This window comes from Actinia tenebrosa, unplaced genomic scaffold (assembly GCF_029948245.1).
Source record: "Actinia tenebrosa isolate PJP-AT-01 unplaced genomic scaffold, QUT_ActTen_1.0 PGA_scaffold0__85_contigs__length_37466705, whole genome shotgun sequence".
Lineage (NCBI taxonomy): Eukaryota > Metazoa > Cnidaria > Anthozoa > Actiniaria > Actiniidae > Actinia > Actinia tenebrosa.
In genome coordinates this window covers 18,943,962-18,969,993 of record NW_028292569.1, presented here as the reverse complement: position 1 = coordinate 18,969,993, position 26,032 = coordinate 18,943,962, and the positions used below count along the sequence as shown (strand labels likewise).

Below are 26,032 nucleotides of genomic sequence, written 5' to 3'. Positions count from 1 at the left end.
TTTCTTTCCATGTTTTTCAGCTTGCCTTGTCCGCCATCTTGCTTTGTGTTACCGTGAAAGACTGGCTCTAGCATAGATTATTTTATTGAATATACGTGGCTATTGGCTCTACTCTTAGACCAATTTGAGGAATTTTAATTTTCCAAAAATACTTCCTTCCATTCCTACTCTTCAAACAGTTCTACTCGCATCATCTTAATCAAAAGAAGAGTTTTTTTGGTCTAAAAAAGTGACATTTAATATATGAATAGGTGAAATTCTTCAACCATTTGCATGGGTTCCCTTTGCCAATTTGTCTTGTAATTTTGGGCTACCTGTGGTTGTGAGTAAAATTCCCTGACAATATTTAACTTCAATAAATTCTGCAATTATGTCGGATGTAACAATGTTTTCTTCGAAATTGAAAGATAAGTTAAGTATTGAATCTCCATCATTGAGCTATGCTGCCAAAGCAGTTACAAGGAGTATTATTAGACTAGAAGTTATGCGCCCGCGTATACATCCGCTGAACTGTCCTCGATTCTTGGCCATGCTCATACCATTTCGAGAGCAAAAGTGACACCTCAAATCCTCACCCCAAAACCAACCTTCCTCGACCAATCGACACGGACAGACAGACGGACAGCGAACAAGGGAAATAGAGGAACTTAGCTCGCAGTCTAGATTCTGATTGGCCAACTATTTTTTTCAGATCAGCTATTACAAGTAGATTAGCTGGTGACGCGTAATAGCCGGAAAGAAATGAGGCTACCTGGTATGTAATGCCCATGCCTCGAAATCCTGGCTTTTCAAATTCTAACCAATCATAGACTGCGTTGAATTCGGAAATTTTGTGTCAGATTGACGATTTCGGATGCCACGCAGATTAACCAATCACAGCTCTTGAAACTGGATTTCTCGTTGAATGACATGGTATGTGAATGCTACCGTTTAGGGTAAACAAAACATAGAAAAACTTGCCCGGAACCAAATACAGTAAAACAAATAGCTAATAGAAAACTCAAAGCGCAATCAAGGCCTTGTTCGACTTTATTGAATAATTCCTTAGAAGATTAAAAATACGCAAATACACAAACACAGAGCTTGGGTTACCTGTGGTAAAAGAATATATTACGCTTGATCATCAGCATCATTCATCTACGTCATCATCTTTGCAGTATTTTGAATATTACTATTCTTCCGTGACTAGCTGTGTATATAATTTTGTCGGAAAATAATTATTAGCTTTGATCACACGCTTTGTAGTAAGCGAACATCTCTAAGCGAATGAAAATACTTGAATATTTGAGTTAATCCTATAAGTAGTTATATTCATTTTTGGTGGTGTAGCCGAATTTAAATGAAATCCATTACTAGATATATGTTTCAAAATATGGTTACTATGAATTACAATCAGCCTGGAAAATTTTTTTACGATATCATCTGCTTCGCTTTAATTTATTAATAACAATTTACGAGAAAATTAATGAGTCTGAGTAGTTTATATTAAAAAAAATTCTCACTTAAAAATTAAGAATTATTTACTGCTTTACCACATATAAGACTCCAATAGATAATGCTTGAAGAACGCTGAATAAATTATTCTTATTATAAATACGTTAAATTGCCATATTCAAAATCCTCTAACATAGTTTTGAATCAGCTAAAAAAAATGAAAATTTTTGTGCTCCGATATTCCAAAATTTTTAAATATATACATTTTCAAATTACAAATAAACAGTGTATATTAAAAGCTCGGCAGCTGTTTTCGAATAATTTTAAAGTTAGGGTCATAATTTATGCTATTACAATACTTTCGGCACCTCTATCTTCAATGAAAGCGAAACGAAACGACAAACAAACCTCCCAAGGCCCAACCGGTAGTACACGCAATTTTGAATAAGAACAAATCAGTGAAAAATATTTTATTTTGGGATAGAATTGACCAAAAAAAGATAACGCGTTGTGGATATGTGTTTTTAAATCTTAATTATAGTGTAAATTTGACGGGATATTTCCTTGTAAGCTGAATTCTGATTGGTTGAGGACAGTTCAGTAAACAGGGGTCCACAGTGGTGACTCTATTGAATCTCTCGACCAATCACAACCTTCGATCTGTTTTGCTCACATATGCAACTCGTACTCATTCAGTCTATAAAATTTATTGTCGCTGTAGGATTACCGTAGGGTTTACAACTCCACTATAAAAAAACTACCGATCTCTACGGTAAGGATATTTAAGACTAGTTTTGATGTTTGGGATATGAAACGGCTGGTTAAAATGTGGTAAATTGTGCGGTTTTGATGTCGTCGGACGGCGTTGTCTTTTATAGTTTCGGCGTTTGGATTTCGTTTCGTCTTGAATACGTTCAAACTTGTTTATCGCCTTTAACCTCAACACAAAACACGCTTTTTAGCTCTTTATCTATTCCGCTTCTAGGGATGGGACTGAACAAGAACTACGAAGGATAATTCAGTGATCGGAGCTGCTGGCGAGCGACAATTTCTTCTCAAAGTTTCCTTCACTATCAACAAGACCACGGGCAAGTCTAGACCTATTTTTACTATTGTTTTGTAAGCCAAAAGAAAATTTTTCTTTCTGAACCATTCGTCCGTAGAATTTTCAAGCATATGACTTTTCATGAATCCAGTCAACACTTTTTCATCAATCGGTGGAATTTCTTCAAGTTGGTAGTAAAATCGGGGATATTTTCAGTTCAAAATCCGTAGGAAATTTTCATTCCTGAGTTATTTACAATCATGTCAGCTGGCAATGGCTTGGCTTTACGGATTTTAGCCATCGATTTATCGAGCTAAATCGTCCCAACAAGGTTAGATCTTCCTCGATCTGAATATTGATTGTTTGTTGGTATGTTTAGGGCGATTTTATAGGTTGTTTCGAGGTGGGTTGTTGTTCCCGATTGACTCCATATTGCTGATGCTATCCTGTACGACCGATTTTCGTTTTGCTAAGAGTTTATCGTTTTGAGTTCATGTATTATGCATTCTACTCGGACCCATCTCGATCATTATTTAGAATTTATACGGCTAAATCTTCATCTATTCTAGAAACAGATCTAAATCTGTCCTTCCCCTACAAAGCGAAAAAATATTCTCGTTCATCGATCGCTTCGCTTTCAGGTGTATTTTTGGCGAACAAGAAAAATTCTCACCGCTGTTGTCAACATTCTGGGTCACCGGACATAAATTTCTTTTCTTGTTCGTAATTAGAAGTGACTCAATTCTTAATACTAGAAAATCTAGGTATTCAATTACGTTCATGTCGACGGACAGAATTCTAGTTTTCTGGGTTTAAATCCTACAAAAATTCCCATCGTCTTGAGTTTTAGAGATGTGGAATTCATAGCTTGATGGCAACCATTTCAAATACTACTACCATTTGTAAATATATATTTGTGGAGTTTTTCGTTTTCTTTTTCGGAATTTTTTTTTTTGCTCAGATTTTTAAAAGCTGTCTTTGTTTTGGATTTTAGGACTAAATTTAAGCATGAATAGACGAACTGGATCAAGAATTAGACGGGTTACGAGTAAAGCTGTTGATTTAAAAACCACTTCAAGTCAACAACAACAACAACAGAAAGACAACGAACTTGAAGAAGAAGAGAAGAAAAGTTCTAACGACCGAGCCATACCAGTCAACCACCTTCAAAGAAACTCAGTTCAAAAAACTACGAACGATCGACCTGAAGAAAACACAAAAACACACTCTCGAAGTAGTGATAATAAATGTTCAAGTAAGGAGCTATTTTTGCCTCCTTTGTCTACAACTGGTTCCGCACACACTAATAACGACTTGAAATCTTCGCCAAGAAATGATGGAGGGAGAAGAAAAGTTGGGCTCAGCAATACAGGATCCATGGCTAAAAAGACTGGAGTAAATACAGATGTAAATAAATCTTTGAATAACAGGAGTCTACTTTCGCCAACACTGGCTAAAAGGCAGGGAGTTGCTAGGCAGTTAGCTTTTCAAGAATCCTTCGATGGCAAGACAAAATTCAATGAGGATGAAAATACAGATAGCGCAATATCAGATGAGGAGATTGAAGGAGCAAGTGAGTTGTATTCTCAGAATAGAACTGGTATGAACAATAGTCAGCGGTCTTGGAGAGCTTCTCCTTCAAAAGCATCTCACACTGAATTAGTTTCTCGGACCCCAACTCCTACCCAACAGAAGTATAAGAAAGGGGACATAGTCCAAATGCCGAATGGCATCCGAAAGAAGTTCAATGGAAAACAATGGAGACGGCTGTGTTCTCGGGACAATTGCAACAAGGAGTCACAACGAAGAGGATACTGCTCTCGGCACCTGTCTTTGAAGGGAAAATCAATAAAAAGTTTAAGTTCTATTCCTGGTCGCAAGAAAGGAACGATGCATGGGAGAGAACTGGACTGGGAGTCAGGAGACAGCGAAGGCAGTGTTGAGGGAGAGGTTAATGCAACAAATGACGAGCGGAATCTAGATGACAAAGAGCAAGAAGCAGCAGCCATGTTAGTTTCGTTAAGTAACTCAAGATGCGCAACACCCTTTTCAAACCCAGCAACACCATTACCAGTTTCACCAGCTTTTGGAGGGTCATTTTCACCATCGTTTAACTTTCAAGTCACACCTGGCACACATAAACCCAACATGAAGGCAAGCAAGTCTGGTCGATCATCAAGCACTGAATTATTATCTCCCTTCTTCAATGGCTCTGGATCTACCAATACTATTAGTCCAGATTCTGGCATCCATTGTCGAGAGGATGTACATAGTGCTACACCTTCTATTACTTCTCCATCACCATTATTTTCACCAAACACTCCTACAAAGAGAACATTTTCACCCATCTCACCACCTGCAGGGGGAGGAACTTCACCAGTTCCACCAACCCCACCAGCTATATCTTCAAAGAGGACCTTCTCTGTGTCACCGATTCCTGCTCCGTCTGCCATCACTCCACCAAAAGCTAAAGTCGCACGAGTCATGTATTCACCCATACCTCCTCAGTCGCTCCCTGTAACATCTAGTAGTACATTTGTTCCTGTCACTCAAACGCAACCAAGACATGAGACTTGTAACTTAGATAAAGGACCTCTTCCGCCTGAAGTAAAGCCGACAGATTCTGAAAATTCTATTAAGGAATCATTTTTAACTTCAAAAACAATTTTAAAAACACAAGAGGCAGCTAAAGTGGTTGAACATGTCCCTACAGTGCAGATTCCAAGTACTCAAGTTAATATCATCCAAGTTGCAATCCACCCATGGGTTACTTTAATTCCTCATCTGTCATATACCGTATCAAATGAAAAACAGGACCAAGCTTGTTTAGCTGGAACTATGTCTTCAGAAAATGAAAGTGAAACTGTGAAGCTACAAACTGGTATCATCAACTCTTTGCTTGTTCATGATGACTCCCAAGGTGAAGATGAAGAAATGCGGACTTCAGTATTACCTGATGAAAGCGGTATGCAACGGGATAATGATGCTGTTGGGACAGGACCTTCAAGGAAGCGTACTCGATCAGAAGGCAAAGACGAGGGCAAGGACTCCAAGGTAAGTTACAGTATAATGAAAATAATAATTGACATGAGAAACAATTGTCAGACTAGTAATACAAGATCCTTGCAAAATATAATGTAAGATAATACTTTTTAATCAAATTAGGAATTAAACCTAAACGAATTATTATATTTTATTGCATTAACCTTTTAGAAATAGATCCAGATGAACTGGATCTTTGTAATAAATAGTATGTACAAACTAGCTGCTTATTGACCTATATGACATCAAGTAGCTGCAGCTTAACTCAAACATATTAGCTTAATGCTGTTTCTAAGCCAGGTTGTAAAGTACTCCTAGTCCTCCAATTATCTATTTTTATCTATTTATTAACAAATATATAGCAATTTCCTTTTCTATCATAATTGATGTTTAGTTATTAATAGATATACAGCTAATATACTACTATGGTAGTGGTTAGTTATAGCTATCTATACAAATATGCAATAACATGGATAAATGATATGCAGAAACCTCTTAGAAATCATTCCATAGATTCATATCCCTGGCATAACACTTTACTTGAAATATGCAATGCCTAGTTTATTTGATAATCCCATTAAGCAATCATCTTAATTCTCGTCAAAATTTATGTAAAATTAATAGTAATTACATTTGGCTCAAGAAATTGGAAATACGCACACATAAAATGAAAAATGTCAAGATTTAAAAAAATATATAATGATACATAAATGAATAAATATATAATACAATGCTCTTGGCAGCATCTTATGTGGTAAAGAGAATTAATATATAAGCATAGGTGGCAGAGGTGAGAACGTTTGCCTCAAACCATTTTGACCAGGGTTTGCTTCCCAAAATCAATGTCATATAGGTGAGTAGTTTGTTCTGCTTTTATGAAAGGTTTTCTCCGATTTTCCTAGCTCAGCAAAAATCAACATTCCTAAATTCCAATTTGTGAGCAGATATTCTCAATAGCGTAAACCTCTTATATCTCCTTTGTTGCTTCGTGGATCCGCACTACTTTATTGACAATGTGAATTTGTACTATAATGTGAATACATTATATTTGGTATAGCCCAAAGCATTATATTATTCAAATATATGTGCCAAAGAGATCTGTCAATTATACTCTTGGATTTTAGCTCAACTGGGTATCAATATGTCGCCAGAAACAGTAATCTATATAATAGCCCAAGGTGGAATGAATATTTAAAAGATTCATTAAAAAAACACTTGTCAGAACAAATACAGGAAATTGTTTTTTTCAAAGTTATAGATTTTATGCATTGATTTGTTTCTTGAATAAAATTTTTAGAGTGTACATATATCATACATATATTTATATTATATGTACATTATATATCTATCCATATTACAGCCCAAGGTGGAATGAATACTTAAAAGATTCATAAAGCACTTGTCAGAACAAATGCAGGAAATTGGTTTTCTCGACATTATATATTTTATGCATTGATTTGCTTCTTGAAAAAAATGTTTAGAGTGTACATATATCATACATATATTTATATATATACACCTATTTAATAAAACATTGTCGGTCGGAGATCTGAAATCTGAGACCGAAAGGAATTGTGGGCTGTAAGCTGTAAATTGTTTGTGGTTTTAATTAGTAGTTAGCAAAAAGTTAATATCTTGATAAACTAACTTTGGGCAATGTCAGACCTGCACTGGCAAACTATCTGGGTAAGTGTATATGGAATTTTGAATGAGAGAACACTCAGTCCCCCATAATTCCAATTGCTCTCAGATTTCTGATTTAAGTTATCCAACCAACAATGTTTTTTGAAATAGGTGTATACAATATATATCTATCTATAAATAACAGCCCAAGGTGGAATGAATACTTAAAATATTCATGAAGTACTTGTCAGAACAAATGCAGGAAATTGGTTTTTTCAAAGTTATAGATTTAATGCATTGATTTGTTTCTTGAATAAAATTTCCATAGTGTACATACGTCATACATATATTTATATGCATGATATGGAGTATAAATATACGAAATATGTGTGTGTATGAATTAAAGATATATTAATTACTAAGATATATAAAGGAAATTGGTAAGCAACGATTAAGTAGGTAAAATTTCACTTGCCATTTTATTTTCTATTTCATGGTACTCTAATTTTAATTTTCCCTGCTATTTGTAATACTAATGCTTGTCCTGCATATATTATAGTCATTGGCATCAAGCTATTTTGGACCCTGGTAGAATATTCTGGTTGTTTGAACAACTGATTTACAGAAATAATATATATATTTTAAATATGATCTTATGTATTTTATAATGTACGTGTAATATTATATTTCATATGGTAGTTAAACGAACTCGACTCATTCTGACTGATGAAGTATACCAGTCTATGATATCAGTGTCTCAAACAATGACACGAAATTACAAATGAAAATGCTCAATGCATGTGGATATTGTAGCTTTAGAGTTAATAAAACTAGCTTACTTAACTTAACTTGCAAAATTTAGTTAGTATTGAGTTAAGCAGTGCTTTGACTTTGATCAGCCCAGAGGTTGTTTCAGGGTTTGATCTAGGAGTAGTCATGCCCTGACTGTAATTGTGAGACACAAAACTAGTACGGCATTTCGTGACTAAGTCTTTATGTAAATATTAGAGTGTGTGACGAAATGTTCATGTAACCAGATAGTAGTTTTGTAACCAGAGATATATATAGGGATATATTCTTACACACATGTACTGAGCATAGATCTCAAAGAAAGAAGCAGTAAATATAAGTTCCAGCAAAAACGTGTCAACTATTGGTTCGAACGGGATCAAAAGTACCGTGTGTAACATTTTGGCGACCCTGCCAGGACCGCTAATCGAGGAATTTCTCGTAAAAAGGCGGTTCTCTAGACCTGGAAGACGATTGACCTCGTGGTCAAAGAAGTTGATGTTGTGTTGGACGCACATGGATACGAAATTAGCGTTCCTTTGAATGCTTTCATCGCAAATAAGTCAAGCATTCCCTTCGTATGGTACTGAAGACTTGATGTACGTGGCCTAAGAGGAATTAATGTCCGTTTGGACGCCAGAAAACTTTAGAGAACGTGGTTTTGCAAGATTTGGGGGTGTGGTGTAATAACAGACCAAGCCGGCTACGATGGATTTTGATTTAGAGGCTCAGCAGTTGAGATTGGAGCAAGAAATTTTAAATTTGTCGCTAGAACGCTTGCAGGAGTTAGCAGAGCACCTCAAGGTGCCTTGTGAAGATGAAGGAAAACTAAAGTTATCGAGGAAAATACGGAGGACAGTCGAAGAAGTAATAGAGAGCGCAGAGGACAAACAGTTAGTCATTGAAGACATCGGCAAATTCACCAAGAAGAGCAACACAGCGCAGAAGGATGCTGAATACGACAAAGCGAAGAAAGAACTAGAGAAGATGCAAGAGAACTTCAAGAAGATGATGGAGGATTACCAGAAGCAAATCAACGAAGCAAACGAAAAGTTGGTATCTCTACAACCAGGTAACAAATCATCAAAACAGGAAGCAATCGAACCGGTATGTACTCTTAGTGACGTAGGCGTCGTAGATGTACGAAATGCACTCAGGCGCGATTTTCGTATCATTGGTATGATTGGAGGAGATACGCACAAAGACCGCTTGTCTCTCGTAAGTCTCTTGAGGCAAATCGAGGTTGGTCTTAAGAACAAATACAGCGAGACAGAAGTAATCGAAGGCGTGATCAGAGCGATTAGTCCATCACTTAAATTAAGATCTTATTTAGAAATGATGCCAGCGCTAACGATAGGAAAACTTGAGCAGATTCTAAAAGCACATTATAAACAGAAATCTAGTACAGAGCTTTACCAAGAATTGACAACGGCATGTCAGGCTGCGAAGGAGTCTCCGCAAGATTTTCTAATTAGAGTCATGGATTTGCGCCAACAAGTTCTCTTTGCATCGCAAACGAACGAAGGAACTGTTAAGTATGACTCTGCGTTAGTAAATGGTTTATTTCGCCACGTGATCGAGACCGGCCTGCAGTCGGAATCCATACGCACAAAGCTTCGGCCACATCTGTTAAACGCTGACGCTAGTGACGAAGAGCTAATGGAGAAATTAAATGCTGCGGCGTCGGAAGAGTCTGAGCGCATGAGTAAACTGAGTCCTGGGTCACGCAAAGCGCTCGTTAATCAAATTCACGCTCCTGTCGAACAAAACGATAGAAAAATACCAGCGCCAAAGAACCATGGCAGTGGGAAAGCACAGAGTGAAGATAGCTACATGGCAACGCTCAAGGCTCTTCAGGCTGAAGTGGCTGCAATTCGATCGGATTTAAATAAACCGCGCGAAAGAAGGAAGGAAGAGAGGAATGTTCGCCGTTGCACTAAATGTGAAGAAAACAACGCTGAAAGTTGTAGTCATTGTTTTAAATGTGGATCGGGTGAACACTTCGCGCGGGGTTGCAAAACAAAGTCGGGAAACTCCCGACGGCTACGCCCGGGGGACAGGGAGTAGTCCGGGAAAACAAAGAGTCCCATGTGTGCGTGTCGTGCGGAGTACAAGGGAAACAAGAAACAGTCATACTTTGTTCGGGATGCGAAAGTGTTAATTACTGTTCAAGTGCGTGTAAGTTTGCACATTGGAATGAGCACAAAACACTTTGCAATGCAATAGGCTATCTCACCCAGCAAGAGAATGAAGAGATGAGAGAACAAGGATTTTACCGCACACACCTCACGCCAGGACAACTCACCAAAGTTGTTAATTTGGTGGGGAAGAAATGCATGATAACTTGTTTGTTAAATGGTCGCAAAACTGATGCATTATGGGATACTGGGGCTCAGGTTTCTATCCTCCCCAAAGACTGGATTGACAAACAAATGGATGGGACTACCGTGCGTAAAATAGGGGAACTTTTAGATGGGCAAAATCTAAACCTGACAGCGGCCAACGGTACCCCTTTCCCATTTGAGGGTTGGGTCGAAATAGACTTTGAGCTTTTGTCAGGAGGAGAGGGAGCTAAAGTCAAAGTTCCTTTCTTGGTTTCACGAGACCAATTAGACACACCTATTATTGGGTACAATGTTATCGCAGAACTTGTTAAACGTGAAGGGGAAACAAAGGACGAAATAGTAGACAGTATGGCGGCGACAATGACTCATCTGAAAAGAAGCGACGTAGAAGGGCTAGTGAGTACGCTGCGCGCGGTTGATCCATACTGCGAACTTGCCGAAATTAAAACTTGCAAGCGAGACATTGTAATACCCAAAAAGCAAGCAACAATTATAAAGTGCTCAGCAAAGGTTGGTCCGACTGAGGGTAAGATTCCAGTTTTGTTTGAACCAGACCCCCAAGCCTCGTGGCCGAGTGAAATAAATGTACCAGAATTAGAAGCAGTTCCTCCTACAGAACCGGAAGGCAGACCAGTCCGCGAGAGACGCCGTCCACAGACGCTAACCTACAACACTCTTGGGACACCAATGACTAACTGGTACCATGCAAATGGTATCGCAGCTTACCCTTATTACGGAGGGACGTATCACTACCCCGCTCCTGCACACGGAGGGACCTTCATCAACCCACCAGTCTTGTCTAGACAGGGACAAGTTCAACAACCTTACAACCAACCTGTATACCCATGGACAGTGTATCGCCAACAGTTTAATGGCTACAACACTTACAACCCGCAGTACTAACAGATATATTTTTAGCATATTATTCTTATAGTTTATCAAAAAAAAAAAAAAAACTGGAACGGGACTGTGTCAAATACACAATGATTAGTCAGGGACTACACACGTCCTACTACACGAAACATTAGAGAGACGACGTGCCCAGCGCCGGCGGACAAGAGAAGTCATATGGACTATAGAAAACGAGACAGCAATGAACTGATTGGGCCTGATCAACCCAATTCACTTGAACTCTATAATCTGTAGATAGTCTTTGAATAGTGTACACGTCTGATTTATGTTTAGTGTTTTGTCATGTCCAGGAGGACATCATTTTAAGTGGGGGAGTATGTGAGACACAAAACTAGTACGGCATTTCGTGACTAAGTCTTTATGTAAATATTAGAGTGTGTGACGAAATGTTCATGTAACCAGATAGTAGTTTTGTAACCAGAGATATAGATAGGGATATATTCTTACACACATGTACTGAGCATAGATCTCAAAGAAAGAAGCAGTAAATATAAGTTCCAGCAAAAACGTGTCAACTATTGGTTCGAACGGGATCAAAAGTACCGTGTGTAACATGATCAGTCCAGAAATTGTTTCAGGGTTGGATCTATAAGTTAGCCTTGCCCTAGGGTTTGATCTGTGAGTTAGTCATGCCTTGACAAGATCAGCCTAGATGTGATTTTAGAATTACTGTGGGTAATAAATACAATATGTTGTTTAGATACAGTGCAGCTACTAAGCTATAGAATATAAATTTAAACTAGATGCTTTGAATTTACAGTCATATGAATGCGGAATATTTTAGTTTATTGAAATGTTGAAATAAAACAAGCATTGCCCTTTTTAATAACAGGTGCATATTTAGGAGCGCTAAACAAAAACTTGGAAAAAATGAGATTCGATGAGTGTTGATATATTGTACAGGAAACAATTTTTTTTTGTGTGATTTTATTTTAGTTGTTTTTTTAATAACTGTTTATAAGACTATCCAAAATTTGGAATTTGTGATTTATTTTCTTAAGAATAGGATAAATTTGATACTGTATATATTTTCCAAAATTTATCTTCAGAATAAAAATCTTGAATCTTTAGTGTAAATCAATTCAGGTTGGCTGACGTATTACATGCTAACCTACAGTGTATATATAGCTAATTTGTTGGTAGAGATTTACTATTACATTGTACATATATACTGCATATTAAAAGAATTTCGACTACCATAATTCTCAAATTAAATCTCATTTCTGAAGAACATATAATTATTTCATAATTAAAAAGGAATGACTATATACTATCTTATTATTCCATTATTCTCAAAATTATTCTTTAATTTATTTATTAATTTGTAATTTTGAATTTATTATGGTGGTTTTATATTACAGATGTTATTTCCCTTATTTAAGACTGCACAAGTTGTAGAAAAATATTGTTTGGAGTTTATAGTTGATTGATTTCACTATGACATCATTCGGCCTCAAGAGAGACAAAATAATGCTCAAATGCTCAGCATTAAATTAAAAATGTCAAACGTACATACTTTAACTTGCTTTAATCACTCGTCTTGTACATTCAAGCACATCATTGATAATTAAGTTCTTGTACATTCTTTACTCTAAAGTTGGTTAATAATTTGTTTTGTTTTGTTTTGTTTTTGATGCAGAAATGACGAGTAACACAGAGTCAATGAGTCTGTTATCAAGGAATGCAACAGTATTTTATTTAAAGAAAAGATCTATTTGTTATTCCTTTGGTGCCACTGTTCCTAGTTTCAAAAGGGTTTTAGATCTACTTTTTAAACATTGTAATAAGCTACGGTAGCTACAATGACAAATAACTGAGGCTGACTATGTCAATGAAATTATCCTTTTTCTTCTTGAAATTACATTTTAGATTCTTATAAACTTATCATAAACTTATTTAGTTAATAATTATAAATTGTCTAGGATTACTAATGAAGTCTTAATGTTAAGGTCACTGTAATATCATGTTTATTCTTGCATAATCATGTATATTAACTCGGAAGATATCAACACATGATATAAATTTTGCATAATGTGTTAAACTTTGTAAGGTTGATAAGATTCTGACAAAAATTGGATTATTGATATTCTAGTTTTTTTTTCTTTTTATATACAAGAGCTGTGATATATTTAAAAAATAAATTAAATATTAATTTTATAATTCAATAATAATAATCCTAAGATGTCATATATAATAGCTAGCTTGTAGCTCTTTCCTCTAAAATCTCTTTCTCTCTCTTTCTTTAATTATTGCTTAATATCACTTTCTGAATTAATGACATTCTTAGACTGGAAATTCAAAGTAATTGAATTCGATTTTTTATCTCAAAGTTTGAATTCAATTAACCGTTTTAATTTATTTTCCAATTTCATTTTTAAAATTCAGGCTTGACATTTTGAGCTTATTTTTTTGTTTCCATTTTATGTTCCCTTTATATATACATGTATATTAATGTTTACCCTAGAGATTTCTTGCTTAGAAAGTAGAACACCTTAATTTAATCAATTAGAAAATGTGTAAAGAGTACAGTGCTTTCAGAAATTATGTTGTGAAGTGCGTGGTCATCATAAGTCTGAAGAAGCTGCATGGCTGTGATCCAATAGATTAATGATATATTCTTTTTATGGAAAGAAAAACTTTATAGCTGGCATTAAACTAAAGCAACTGCCCAAACTCTAACAGCCTCTGGCCTATTGTAAAAGCCGTGAATTTGCACCATTCTTTATATCTTTAGTGTCTCTGAAATTTTTTCCTGCAGTTACAGCATTTTATTCTGAAATAAAAAAATCAGGCGTGAAATGGCATTCTTAATAACATTTCGTACGGAGTTTTAAATCTTTCTGATTTTTTCTTTGCAATTCTTTTCTGAGCTTAAAAACGAGTGAAATGATATTGTTCATTTTACAGTATAAGTAATTTTGTATGTTCTGTTTTTGTCTTTGTTTTGTATTTCCTTTCTGAATTAAAATTTGAAATGTCTGAAAGTTGATGCTAATCTTCATTTCTTTATTAATTTTACAAATAAAGTTTCCATAATTTCATATTTGTATTTTTCAAGGTATCAGACATCCTACAATTTCAAGTTTGACATATTTGCCTCTTTCGTTTATACTTCTATTGTTATGACGGCCTCAAAAGTAGCAAAGCACTACAATTCGTATAGCTATGTACAACACTGCTTAGACTAATGTTCCTTTTAAAAACACGTTTCTGCAATTCTGATTTCACTTTCCATTGCATTCTCTACTCTTGCACATCTGCACAACACCTAAACTACATTAAAAAGATTGAAATTTGTGGCTTCGTTTGTCAACTAAAAGTGTGACATTAACAATTAGAATAATAATTTTCCCGAAGTGTTAGGCAGATAAATAGCTTGTCATCGACAGATAAGATGTCAGCAATGTGTTTTTGGGATTATCTTATCACTGTATATATTTTTTGCTTTTTAATAATGAATGAAATAGAAAAAGATAGGCAATTTCTTTTTTTAATCTTTTCAAATGAATTGAACATTTTATAAAAATCTATGCATAATAAATATCGTTTCCGAACAGTTTGATTGTAGATAATGAAAACATGCAATGTTGGATAAGTTTTTTTTAAATTTGAGACAAATGTTTTTGGTGATGCATAATTAATTCGCCGACAACCTTCGTTTAAAACAAGGTCATTTTTGTTTGCTCAATATAATATTATTTGTAGTTTGTTGTAGAGACTGATTTTATTGCGTTATGTATATGATTTTATTTATTTAGCATTTACCTCACATCAAATCATAGTTAAAAAAAAAAAAAAGAAAAAGAAAAATATAAACAAATTACAAGCAGATGAGAGGTAAGGGATACCGTCACAGGTTTCCCCAATTACGACGGTCCCTTGAATAAAATGACATTTTGCTAATGAGCTTCATTTGATGCAGACAGTCTATTGCAGTCATCAGTGTTGTAGGTTTCTTGTAGAGCCGTATACAAACACAGCGTTCAAGTAGATTTGTCTTTTACATTTTATAATTTATTCGTGAAATGAACTAATTCACCTATTACTCCCATCCATCTTTCTATTCATCAGACCTGTGTATCCATCCCGTTTGTCATCACCAATTCATACTTCCCATCCATCCATCCATCCATCCTATTCATACTTCCCATCCATCCATCCATCCTATTCATACTTTCCGTCCATCCATCTCCTCCATCGGTTCCTTCTATCCCATCTCACCATTCATATATTTCATTATATTGTAGGACTACGTCAGACGTCCCATGAACGCTTTCATGATCTTCAGTAAGCGTCACCGTGGTTTGGTCCACCAGCAGAACCCGCATCAGGACAACAGGACAGTTAGCAAGATACTGGGCGAATGGTGGTATGCCCTTGGACCGGACAAAAAACAGGAGTACAACCATCTTGCTGCGCAGGTTTGTGTGACCAAAATCCTCTTTGAATACGGGTAGCATGGGTCGCGTATGCTGCTAATGCGTCGTCTTTCACCGCCAGTATGAGCCCAACGGGTCTGGTTGCTTCTTCGAGCCCTAGGGTATCCACACGTGAATCGAGTTTTTGTTCCTGTGCCTCGAGGGTTTTCTCTGGGTTCCAGATGCGGGTTTCCTCCCTCCGTAAAAATCAACATGTGAGTCGAGTGTTGTGTGCATAAATAATAAATGTAGTGGTAGCGAGCGTGATGGAAAGCAGACCCACGTCAGCGTAAGCTGCCAAAATAATCAGTCTGCTCTAACGAATAAAAGATTGATACCTTTAGTTATGCAAATGGTGTTTGGGAATCAAGCGTGGTGTAGCAGAAGTATACTCATCTCTCACATCTGGGGTCTCGGGGGTTTTATTCCTGGAGTCGGCATTTGTTGTCGGAGTCGGTTTCATCTGTGTGTTAATTAGCCGTGCCCTGACTTTGATCACCCAAAAAGTTATTTCAGGGTTCGATCTATGAGTTTGCCGTGCCCAAACTTACGGAGGTTGTTTCAGGGTTCGATCTGTGAGTTAGCCGTGCCCTGACTTATATATCAGCCTAGAGGTTGTTTCAGGGTTCAATCTCATCAATGAGAAGACAACCGTCATCGTTAGAACCAACATCATCGACATCACCATCAGCAGCTATACCACTACCACTTTAATTCTTTTCTAATATGTATGAAGCATAATTTTAGACTTGAATAAAGAGTTTCTCGCGCTGTGATTGGTTGAGCGGCCAGTGATTTTGAGACAATAATCACTGCTCTTGAGGTGAATATGAGGTTTTCCAAAGATTTCCAAAGCGGAAGTAATACTACAAGGTCTTTTTATCCTGAATTTCGACTTTTCTCTTATATTCAAGTCTAAGCTTATACTAAAACAATTATTCCCCTCGGGCTCAGTGACTATGGAGAATAGTTACATCGTCGCGCGAAGACTCGCCGCTCGGTAAACATTCCACCGATAATGACTTCGCCTTGGAAAATAATCGTTAAATATCGTATTTACTCGTTTGAGCACCGCCCCCGATTAAACGCCGCCTCAACAAAGCGCCGCATTTCAAAATTATTACGAATAAGCGCCGCCTTCGAATAAGCGCTGCCCCCGAATTAACGCCGCATATGAAACCGAAAAAATAGACAAGCGCCGTGGCGCTTTAAGTGGTTTTCAAAAGCTATTTTCATAAACATACGAACTCGCTAGTTGCGAGCTGCACGCTGAAATTTGGTTTTTCGTTGCCGTCAATCAAAACAAATCAGTCGGTACCTTTTTATTTGTATATCTTAAACAATTGTATTCAATTGTATTAAATCGTTGATTACATATTGCGTATATAATAAACACATTTTGTTAATAAAAGCGCCGCCCTCTAATAAACGCCGTCCCCGAATTAACGCCGCGTATGAAACCCCAAAAATTTAATAAGCGTCGCCCTGCTTAATCGAGTAAATACGGTATAGAGGGTTTGAACCGTCAAGTGCCCAAGCCCATAATACAGCTTGGGCTGCCTGTGGTTAGATGGCAGTAAAATCCCTTTGCTCTTGGGAATTGAGTTCTTTCTTATGTAAAACAATTTTATTGTTTCTGCCATCTAACATGGCTGCCGTCACGTGGTGGTGCAAAACCTTTATTCAACCATGAGTGTATGTATCTGAACCAGGCTACCTCATTCTTGGTCAACAGGTCAAAGAAGCCCATTACAAAGCGCATCCTGACTGGAAATGGTGTTCCAAGGACAGAAAGAAGTCTCCCAGGAAGACATCAGAACGAGCGGACTCGATAGACTCGGCTTCAGGTAACGACAACAGACACTTAAAGTGTATATGACACGAAAACATTTCATCGTTTAAAATGTATAGTTTGTTAGTAATAATAAATATATCGTAATAAAATTTGTTTCAAAAGCTTATTTCTTGAGATATGTGAGAAAATTAAGCCCAATTTGTGACGTCATTTTGTTGACACGTACTCTAGATTGGGTAGTAATGTACTAAATATAAATTGTAATTCGTATAAAATAACAACAAAAGGCATATTCTATTCAGCTTCATTTGATAGCTTACGTAGCACTCTCCAAATGTTGGGAAACTGAAAAGTGTACTACCTGAAATTAAGATTCTACATTCAAACATATTTCGTGTATTTGCAACTAAATCTGGAGACTTGTAAACAAAATGACGTCACAACTTGTGCTAAATTTTCTTGAATTTCTAGAGAAATACGTTCTTGAAACAAATTTAACCGTGATATTCTTATTAATGCCAATAAAATACACATTTTTAACATCAAACGTTTTTCGTGTCATATGCACTTTAATGATTTATATATAACCAGGGAAAAAAGGGCTTTGATTTTGCAAACCTCTGCTATCTTGATTTTGCGTGTTCCCGCTCAAAATGATAACACATTAAATTTAAAATTTTTATTTTTATTCCGGCCATTGTTCCCCTTCCTCGGTTACATCTGTTTCAAATTCTCTATAGCGAGCTAAATTACTGCTCATCCAATCGAAATGCTTAGAGCAGTTCTCGCGTGACTGAAAAGCTCTGCCGTAAGCGTGCCGTGCCGTGACCGTGATACTTTCTAGAATTTTAATTGACTGATTTTTTTCCTCGCGGAATGTGATTGGTGTGACAGCGCCGTTACACTGGCGTGACCTTGTCTGCGCCGTGTTTATGCCGTGTTCAGAGTATTTTATACTTTGATTGGCTTGGTGTACTTAGAAAGTCCTACGACCTTGGTGTGACCCAGTCCGCATGTGTTTCAAGTATTATTTTGATTGGATAGAGAGTAAATTCTCGTGCAGTGTGATTCGTCTGGCTTATCCCTTGCCGTGTGACGAGTGTGTGTCATGCCGTGAGCTTTTCACAGTCACGAAAATTATGGTTACGGCTCGACATGTATGTACGTACCGATAGTTCTCTTTCACTATCTATACGAAATTGTTTATCTCACAATCCACCCTCATTTTGCTCTTTTATGATTTTTAACATTTCAACAAGATCTTTATAACCGGTTGAACAAGTTTTGGTGTTTTGTTTTTAGGTTCGGGTTTACCGAGTGGTTCTTTGGATTATGTTGAAGACGTGAAGGTAAATATCTCACTCGCTTGTTATAAACATGACGTGCATGCGCTGATACGGCGCTGTCTCTCACCGCTGTATAGTTCACGCCTGAGGTCGTGGGCTCAATCTCGACTTAAACGTGTTGGGTTTCGATGTGTTGTGCTTTGCTACGAGGGTTTTTCTCCAGGTTCTCTGGTTTTCCTCCCTCAGCAAAATAAGAAAAATGTGAGTTGAGCATTTTGTGTCGTACATAATAGTGAGTGTAGTGTTAGTACGTGTGGAGCAAACGTCTAAAATATAAGTTTTTTCCTGTCGGTCGTCTTTCCTTCCCTACTCTTATTTCCATCATTTAATTGTCTTTTTTTTTTCAATTTTTCCACCTCCCCCTCCTTTCCTTTCCCTTCTCTTCACTTCTATTAACATTTATCATTTCCCATCCTTTTACTATTCTAAATAAATTAAACCCTATGTTAGCAGAGCATGGACGATATCAAACCAAAGATGCGGTGTAAGCGTTCACAGAGCACGCCTATCTACCAGGGGGAGTCCCATGAGTCTGTCCAAAGATCCTTCACCCCACAACCCAGGGGACTAGATTCGCCTCAGGCGCTAGTAGAACTGGCACAGGTAAAGTGTGTTTCTTCCAAGTCACGTGAATAAACCATGTAACTTTTTCTCTTCGCCACGAGATGGCCAAGCTCACTTCACGAAATTTGATTTTACAATAACTTACAAATTTCTCGCGCGCTGATTGGTTATTTTTTATCATCAATAAGAGGACAGACAGATGAAGCTGACGTCAACGAGCGCGCGCTCTTTCCGTTGGTTGTTTTGATCGCTAAAAATAAGGAGGAACTACGTGGAGGAAAATCTATTCTTCCAGTCAACATGACTGCCGTGTGAGAAAGGACCATTGCTTGAGAATCGTTCGGGGTGAAATAAGGGCTTTGCGCTATCACTTGACGGCAGCCATATTAGATGGCAGGAACATTACAATCGTTTTAAATGAGAAAGAATTCAATTCCCGAATGCAAAAGGATTTTATTGTTCTGCCATCGCGGAAAAAGAAACGAAAATGCCTTGAGGTGGACGGCGTAGCCACCTAACTTATTTTCTTTTTACTAATTAGCAAATCAGACCGGGAGAATAGTTTTGCATTTACACGTTAACTCAATCAGCATGACCGCAAAATATAAAATTATTTCGTACTTTCGTACACTGGACACTTTCGTAAAAAGTCGCTTGATTGATGGAAACACTTGGCGGAAGGATTTAACGTTATTAGTAAAAAAATAAGTTGGGTGGCCACGATTAGGCGCGTCCCACTGTAGTGAGCGAGATGATTATCTTCATGTTAATTTTTTTTCCATTTACAGATGTGTTCCACACGATTAGCTGAACGAGAACAAAAACTTGATATAAATAAGCAAGAAACTCGGTCAGAAGTGCCTTGTTCTTCGTCCACGAATCCTGACGAGCATGCGCAGGACAGCGACGATGAAGGATCCGTCGAGTTGGAATGTCGCGAGAATCTGGACGCAAACGAAGGAGCCTTTGACTCGTCCGACGATGAGGACATTGAAAGTCGAGTGTTTCCACAACAACGATTTTCTCCAGCTGTTACTGCGGGGTTTAACCAACGTAGTTTGACCCCTGACGTTAGTAAAGCTAAGTATTCTCCGATACCTTTCACGAGACGAGCAAGAACACCTGACGTATTGTCCAAAGCTGGTTCAAACGGCACCACTGTCCGATCCAAAACACCATCACGAGAGCATGACTCCAGGAAGCAAACCCATAGAGTTGTCGAGCCAACGTTCAGAAGACAGCTTTCGGGGGATTCCGAGAAAAGTGCAGACTGTGACACCTTTGTACGACCAACGACTGCGCCGTCAACGAAGTCATCTTCCCCTGGATTGACAATCAGCGGGAATTTTAAACCCAAGGGATCGGTATTTAGGCCCAAGTCATCACGCCACCAGATCTTAGCAAGAGGACCTGGTGTTCTCTCGAATGGTGGTTTCAGTAAAGCGGGGTCTAGTGGAGTCTTGAATTCTTCCGCGGTCCATTCTACTGCCCAGCCTCGAGGGGTTCCAGACAACGACCAAGGTTCTGTTAGCAACGCCGGCAGTTCTATGTTACCCATCCGGCCAAATGTACAGTCCGATAAGACACACTCGCAGTCCTTCAGCAATAATCTTCAACATCAAGCCACAAACAAAAGCCCTCTGTCCTCCCCCACTAGAAAAACCCAGCTCAAACCCATTGCTCCTCTCCCTGGTGGAGTTTCAAGTACATCCACTGCAATAACAAACTTCTTGAAAACTGCAAAGCCAAAAGGGACATCAAGGATTATTCCTCTGGGAACTAAACCGTTTGGTGCTTCTGCGGCATTGCAAGGAATGGTCCAAAATTTACCCATTAACTATTCCCAAGATGGATGGCCCGTTGTGCTCCCTAGAGTAGGGACTAACTCAAGTGAGGGCTCCGTGGCAACATCGTCAGTAGTTCCAGTGGGGACACAGGGACAAACACAGATAAGACCCTTGCAAATTGTCCCATCAGTGCAAGGGCAGTCCTACTCAGGTACCGTTTTTCAGAGTATGGCCCCGCAGATGTTTAAACCATTGATGTCCCCTACTCTAGGGGTGACAAGAAGTACGTTTCACTTCTCTTCGCCTGTCATTTCTACAGGGGTCGAGAAGTCTTCTACCCTTGACACGCAAGTCAACGTTTCCCGCTCTGACTCTTCGAGACAACTTTCCAGCCCCAACTCAGGTCTTGACGCCACAGGAATAGCTCAAAACCCGAACCATCTTGCCTCAACTGGAACTGAGACTACAGTAGAAGGAGTCGGCGGCAACTCTAGCAAAAGCATGAGTACTCATGTAGACGCTCAGCCCGACGTTGACTCGCCAAAGCAGATCAAAGAGACTGGGACAGCTTTGCTAGAAACAGGAGCTGGACAAGGCCATGACAGAACCGAGACAAGCTCTCAACAGAAGACCATTCTCAAGAGATTCGTAAATGATGGAATGGAGGAGTAAGTTAATTTAAGATGTTTTTGTTAGTTTCTGCGTGAGCGCGTTCGTTTGTTCGCCCTTGCGTAGTTCTTGGTTAAGCGCGCTTGTTCATTTTTCACGACTTTTGACTGAAACGCGTGGGAGGTTGGGCACTTATTTCTAACGCAGGGACTGGGTAAAGCGATTGGGAAGACAGTACTTATAGAAGTACATGCAAGATTTTCGTAAGGAAAAACTTAGAAAGTGGAAAGGCATCTTAAGATCTTGAATTGAAATCTATGAAAATTAAAATGATAAATCGTATCTGAAAAATTCCAAACCAATGTCATACACTGCAGACATGTGCAGTAGCTAAAGGTGCGGACATACGGTGCAACATTGCACGCAAAAAGTTACAAATTCACATTTCAACGAAATCACGCAACATCGCTTGTGTCAGCCTGCTATTCTAAGGTATTTGGTCAGGAGTTATAAATTTGGTGCTAGCTGATTGGCTGGAAATTTCAAAATGTTGCACGCAGTGTTGCAGCCCTGTTCACACGATGAAGTTTGTTGCGCGCAATGTTGCAAGAGAAGAGCGCAATTCAATTTCAGATTTGCTGCATGCAGCTTTGCGTGCAACAAGTTTTAGGGGTAGACACACGGTGCAACAGTCCTGTTGCGTTTGCCCGTGTGTCCGTACCTTAAGGTGCCGTATGCACTTCAGACCTCGGCTATCCTGACATCCACTGGGGGAGGGGTAAGTTAATCTTATCGTCACGATTAACTTGCTGTCTCCACAGGGGGAGGTGGTGAGTAAGTCTTGTCATCACGATAGTTCTCTGTGTTTACAGAGTTCTCGCCGACGTGGATTTCACGAGGCAATTTGCTGACCTTCCTGAATACAATCCCAGGAACCCTAAAGATCAACCAACCAAGCTTTCACCAAACGTTCCCAAACCACCACTACACAAGACTCGATACTCGTCTAGACACGCCAAGGCGGCCGATGGACAGATAGATGAACCACAGGGTGATGGAGAAAGGGCCTCCTCAAGTGCATCTAATCATTCAAGTCTAGACGCACTTGCCGAGGCTGCTGCGCTCCAAGGAAGCGGGCCCAAAGGAACACAGTGCATCAGAAACGAAGAACGATGCCACTGAAAGCTCTTCGCGGAAGAACCAAGACCAGAGACGAACGCTGGTCATGGAACTCTTAACTCAAACTGGGTACTTTCCACCAGACAGTGTAACTTCAGAGTTCCAGCAAGATCATTCTGAGCTCTTCCCGAACAAGAACAGTCTGCAACTAAAAATCCGAGAGGTGAGACAGAAGTGCTTGAGCACGCAGATGAACAGTAAGTTAAGTACGTAGTAACCAGGTAACGAGATCTCTAGTGGAGGGGAGGGAAGGGAATGTGAAGGGAAAGAAGAATGGCAAAGTATTGATGGTAGTGTATAGTAAGATATTGATAGTGTAGTTAAATTCTTTCTTATTGGTGTATTTCAAATTTAAATATTACAGTGTTTGTTGGGTTACTAATAGATATCTGCCGATTGCTTTAATGCCGGGTTCTTTTTTGGTCACAAATTCCATATTTGGTTATAAAAACTATCCTTATTTGGTCATGAAGATATTTCCTTTTTTGGTGTGCCGTTTCGTTATTTGGTCATGCATTCCATATTTGGTAATAACTGTTGCATTGATTTAGATTTTAGTTTTTTTTACATTTTTTTCTTCAACTAAGTTTTTCACTGACTCTTTTTAAACGCAAAATATCAAACTCATATTCTCTAGTTTTGACTTGAAGTCATACAGAATGGTAGCCATAGAAATCGTTTTAATTTGATTTGAAAAGTTCATAAAAAATGCAACGGCTTTCTTGGCGTTTGCTCATATTCACGCTAAAATGAATCGGATTTTCTTTTTCGGCATTTATCTGTATTCCAGGTAAAAACCAATTAAAATTTAGCTCTAGAATTAATTCAAAATACCTTTTCGCTTTAATTATTTGCTCGAACTATATTTTTAATATTCGAATAAGCTGCTTGCTTGAAAAGCGTCCTTTTGAAAAAAAACTTTTGCTTTGCAAAATTTATTTCGTTTCCTTACTCAGAAATTGTCGCATTTTGCCGAGCATTTTCCCCCTCAGCCTGTGTCTATTCATAAAGCTAACCTTCAAATTAAAACCTTATGTTAAGTTTTTTCTTCGGATTTAATTTTGATATTCATGGCTGTAGCATTTGTACAACGCATTTTGAACATTTTCCAAAAAAAAAAATCATTCCTAAATATTCAACTCACTATAATTTTCGGGATGCCTTTGGTACATTTTCCCGCTCAAACTCACACGACCTTTTTCCCCGGAATTCAAACTCATTTTGAGTACTGATTGGTCGCCAGTAAGTACGTTAGCTGGAAGTACATTTTTCTATATCAAGGGTACGTAGTTGTAGTGGCGACATTTTCAAGGCATTCTTTGCAGTAATGCAAAATTTCTTCCATGAATTTGGAAGAAACTGTTAATGCATTTTTTGTAATTAAAAATTATACGTTTTTGTCTATGTTGGTGGCCGCCGTATTGGAAACTACTCTCCTCAAATCCTTCTCCTCAAAACTAATATCCGAGAATTTATTGTGCTGGATTTTAAAGAAATTCTTCGATGTAATGTCGTAAACGTTGAAGTATTTCGGCAAAAAAGCCAAGATTTCAATAAATTTGAAAACGTAGTAGGTTTTGAGTGTGCAATTCAATATGGCCGTCGACCTTGCCGCCTTTTTATCAACCCGCAAACCATTATGGTCAAGTCACATGTATTACTCTTGATCAGTGTCGCCAAAGTTTTCCTTAACTAACAAGACTGAATATTAACGGATAATTAAATGCGTCAGAGTTGATTTCTAAATGTATTCAAAATGGCGTCCAATTCGCAAGCCACAATAGATTTGTCTTTATAGTTGAACAAATATAAAAAGTAGTTGATAAATCCGCCTGCAGGAACACTTACTCTTTTCTATCCAACCCAATGCTTACTATGAAATAACTCGCCATTTGTATATTCCATATAATCTTAAAATATTTATATACCTAGACTAGGGGTTCCATTCAAGTCGTATTCGCGTTCACTTTTTGCAGGATTTGTGTGAGTGGGAAACCTGTGTTACATGATTGGTTCTTTGGTTTAATCATGCTTTTTGATTGGTTAAGGCGAGATGCCATATGAGTGTAAGTGCGCCTCTGGTTACTGCTCACACGAATTCTGCTCCGCCAATTTTCAGGCGCTGTAAATAATAAAGTACGAAAATATGATTTTATTTCTAAATGTAACTACATCATTCGTAAAATATCCGAGTCTGGCGATTGTAAAGTTTGTGCGTTGTTTCAAGATCGAGTGAAAAAGTACGAACAAATGCAAGCATTCCTGTTTTACCTGTTTTCTTGACAGAACGTACTAAATGTTTTTATCTCGTAAAACCGGTTTTTCATTCAGAATAAACAGGAAAAGCTGGCTTGCTTCTGTTTAGCGTAGAACGTAGTATTAGTGTTTTCATCCATTCATCACAAATCGATAAATATTCATTACATTAATCGTTATTTAATTTAACTTGTAGAAAAAGACATATTCATTAATTCTTTAGTTTTATTACTTTCGTTTTGTAATTGAATAAGGGTACCCAAAATGATTTTTTTAATTTTAAGATTTAAACAGCACATTATGTCGCATCCCAAAGTTTTTGTTCTATTTTACTACTCATCTCAACCGAGTCGTATAGACGAAAAGTCGCTTGCGATTTACTTTTTTCTCGCGACAAATCGAAAAAAGAGGACAGACAAAACCACTGCAAGCAACGTAAAGATTAAAAGGACAATTTTTTGTTCCTTCTCCTACTTTCTACTCGCTTCTAGTAGAAATTTATTCAATTTATTCTGCATTTAGTGGTCAGAATATTGTAGTTCTACTACCTGTTTACGGCTAACGATTTTGAGCGAGATAATGTGCTGTTTAGTGAAAGCTTTTGTTTTTATACATTTTAAACCCTGTAAATTCAACCATACCATGTTTAGTTCAGTTTTATAAAAAGTTAGTTAAATTTAATAGATCGAAATACTGAAAAATACTCCTAAAACCCATGCCTACGCTTTGTTTAAAAAGAGGGGACCTAGTAACTAGTGGGTGATTCGAAAATTTTGAATAAATTTTTCTATCCGTGGTAAACTGAGAGGTGTGAAATTCATTCGTGTTTAGATAGATTGTTTCGGGTGTATTTTTCAGTGACAGAGTAAAATTAAAGAGAAAAAAGAA

At 37.8% G+C, this 26,032-nt stretch overlaps 1 protein-coding gene across 1 annotated transcript; it reads left to right on the top strand.

The window, feature by feature from the left end:
* The first annotated feature begins 2,110 nt into the window (after positions 1 to 2,110).
* Positions 2,111 to 25,945, top strand: LOC116299691 (uncharacterized). The gene is given in 10 exon segments (XM_031708405.2): positions 2,111 to 2,206; positions 2,420 to 2,522; positions 3,474 to 5,533; positions 15,438 to 15,611; positions 17,344 to 17,455; positions 18,706 to 18,752; positions 19,203 to 19,352; positions 20,102 to 21,768; positions 22,582 to 22,837; positions 22,839 to 25,945. Coding segments are annotated over 8 exon segments (4,716 nt in total). The 5' UTR covers positions 2,111 to 2,206; positions 2,420 to 2,522; positions 3,474 to 3,487; the 3' UTR covers positions 23,103 to 25,945.
* Positions 25,946 to 26,032: the final 87 nt, after the last annotated feature.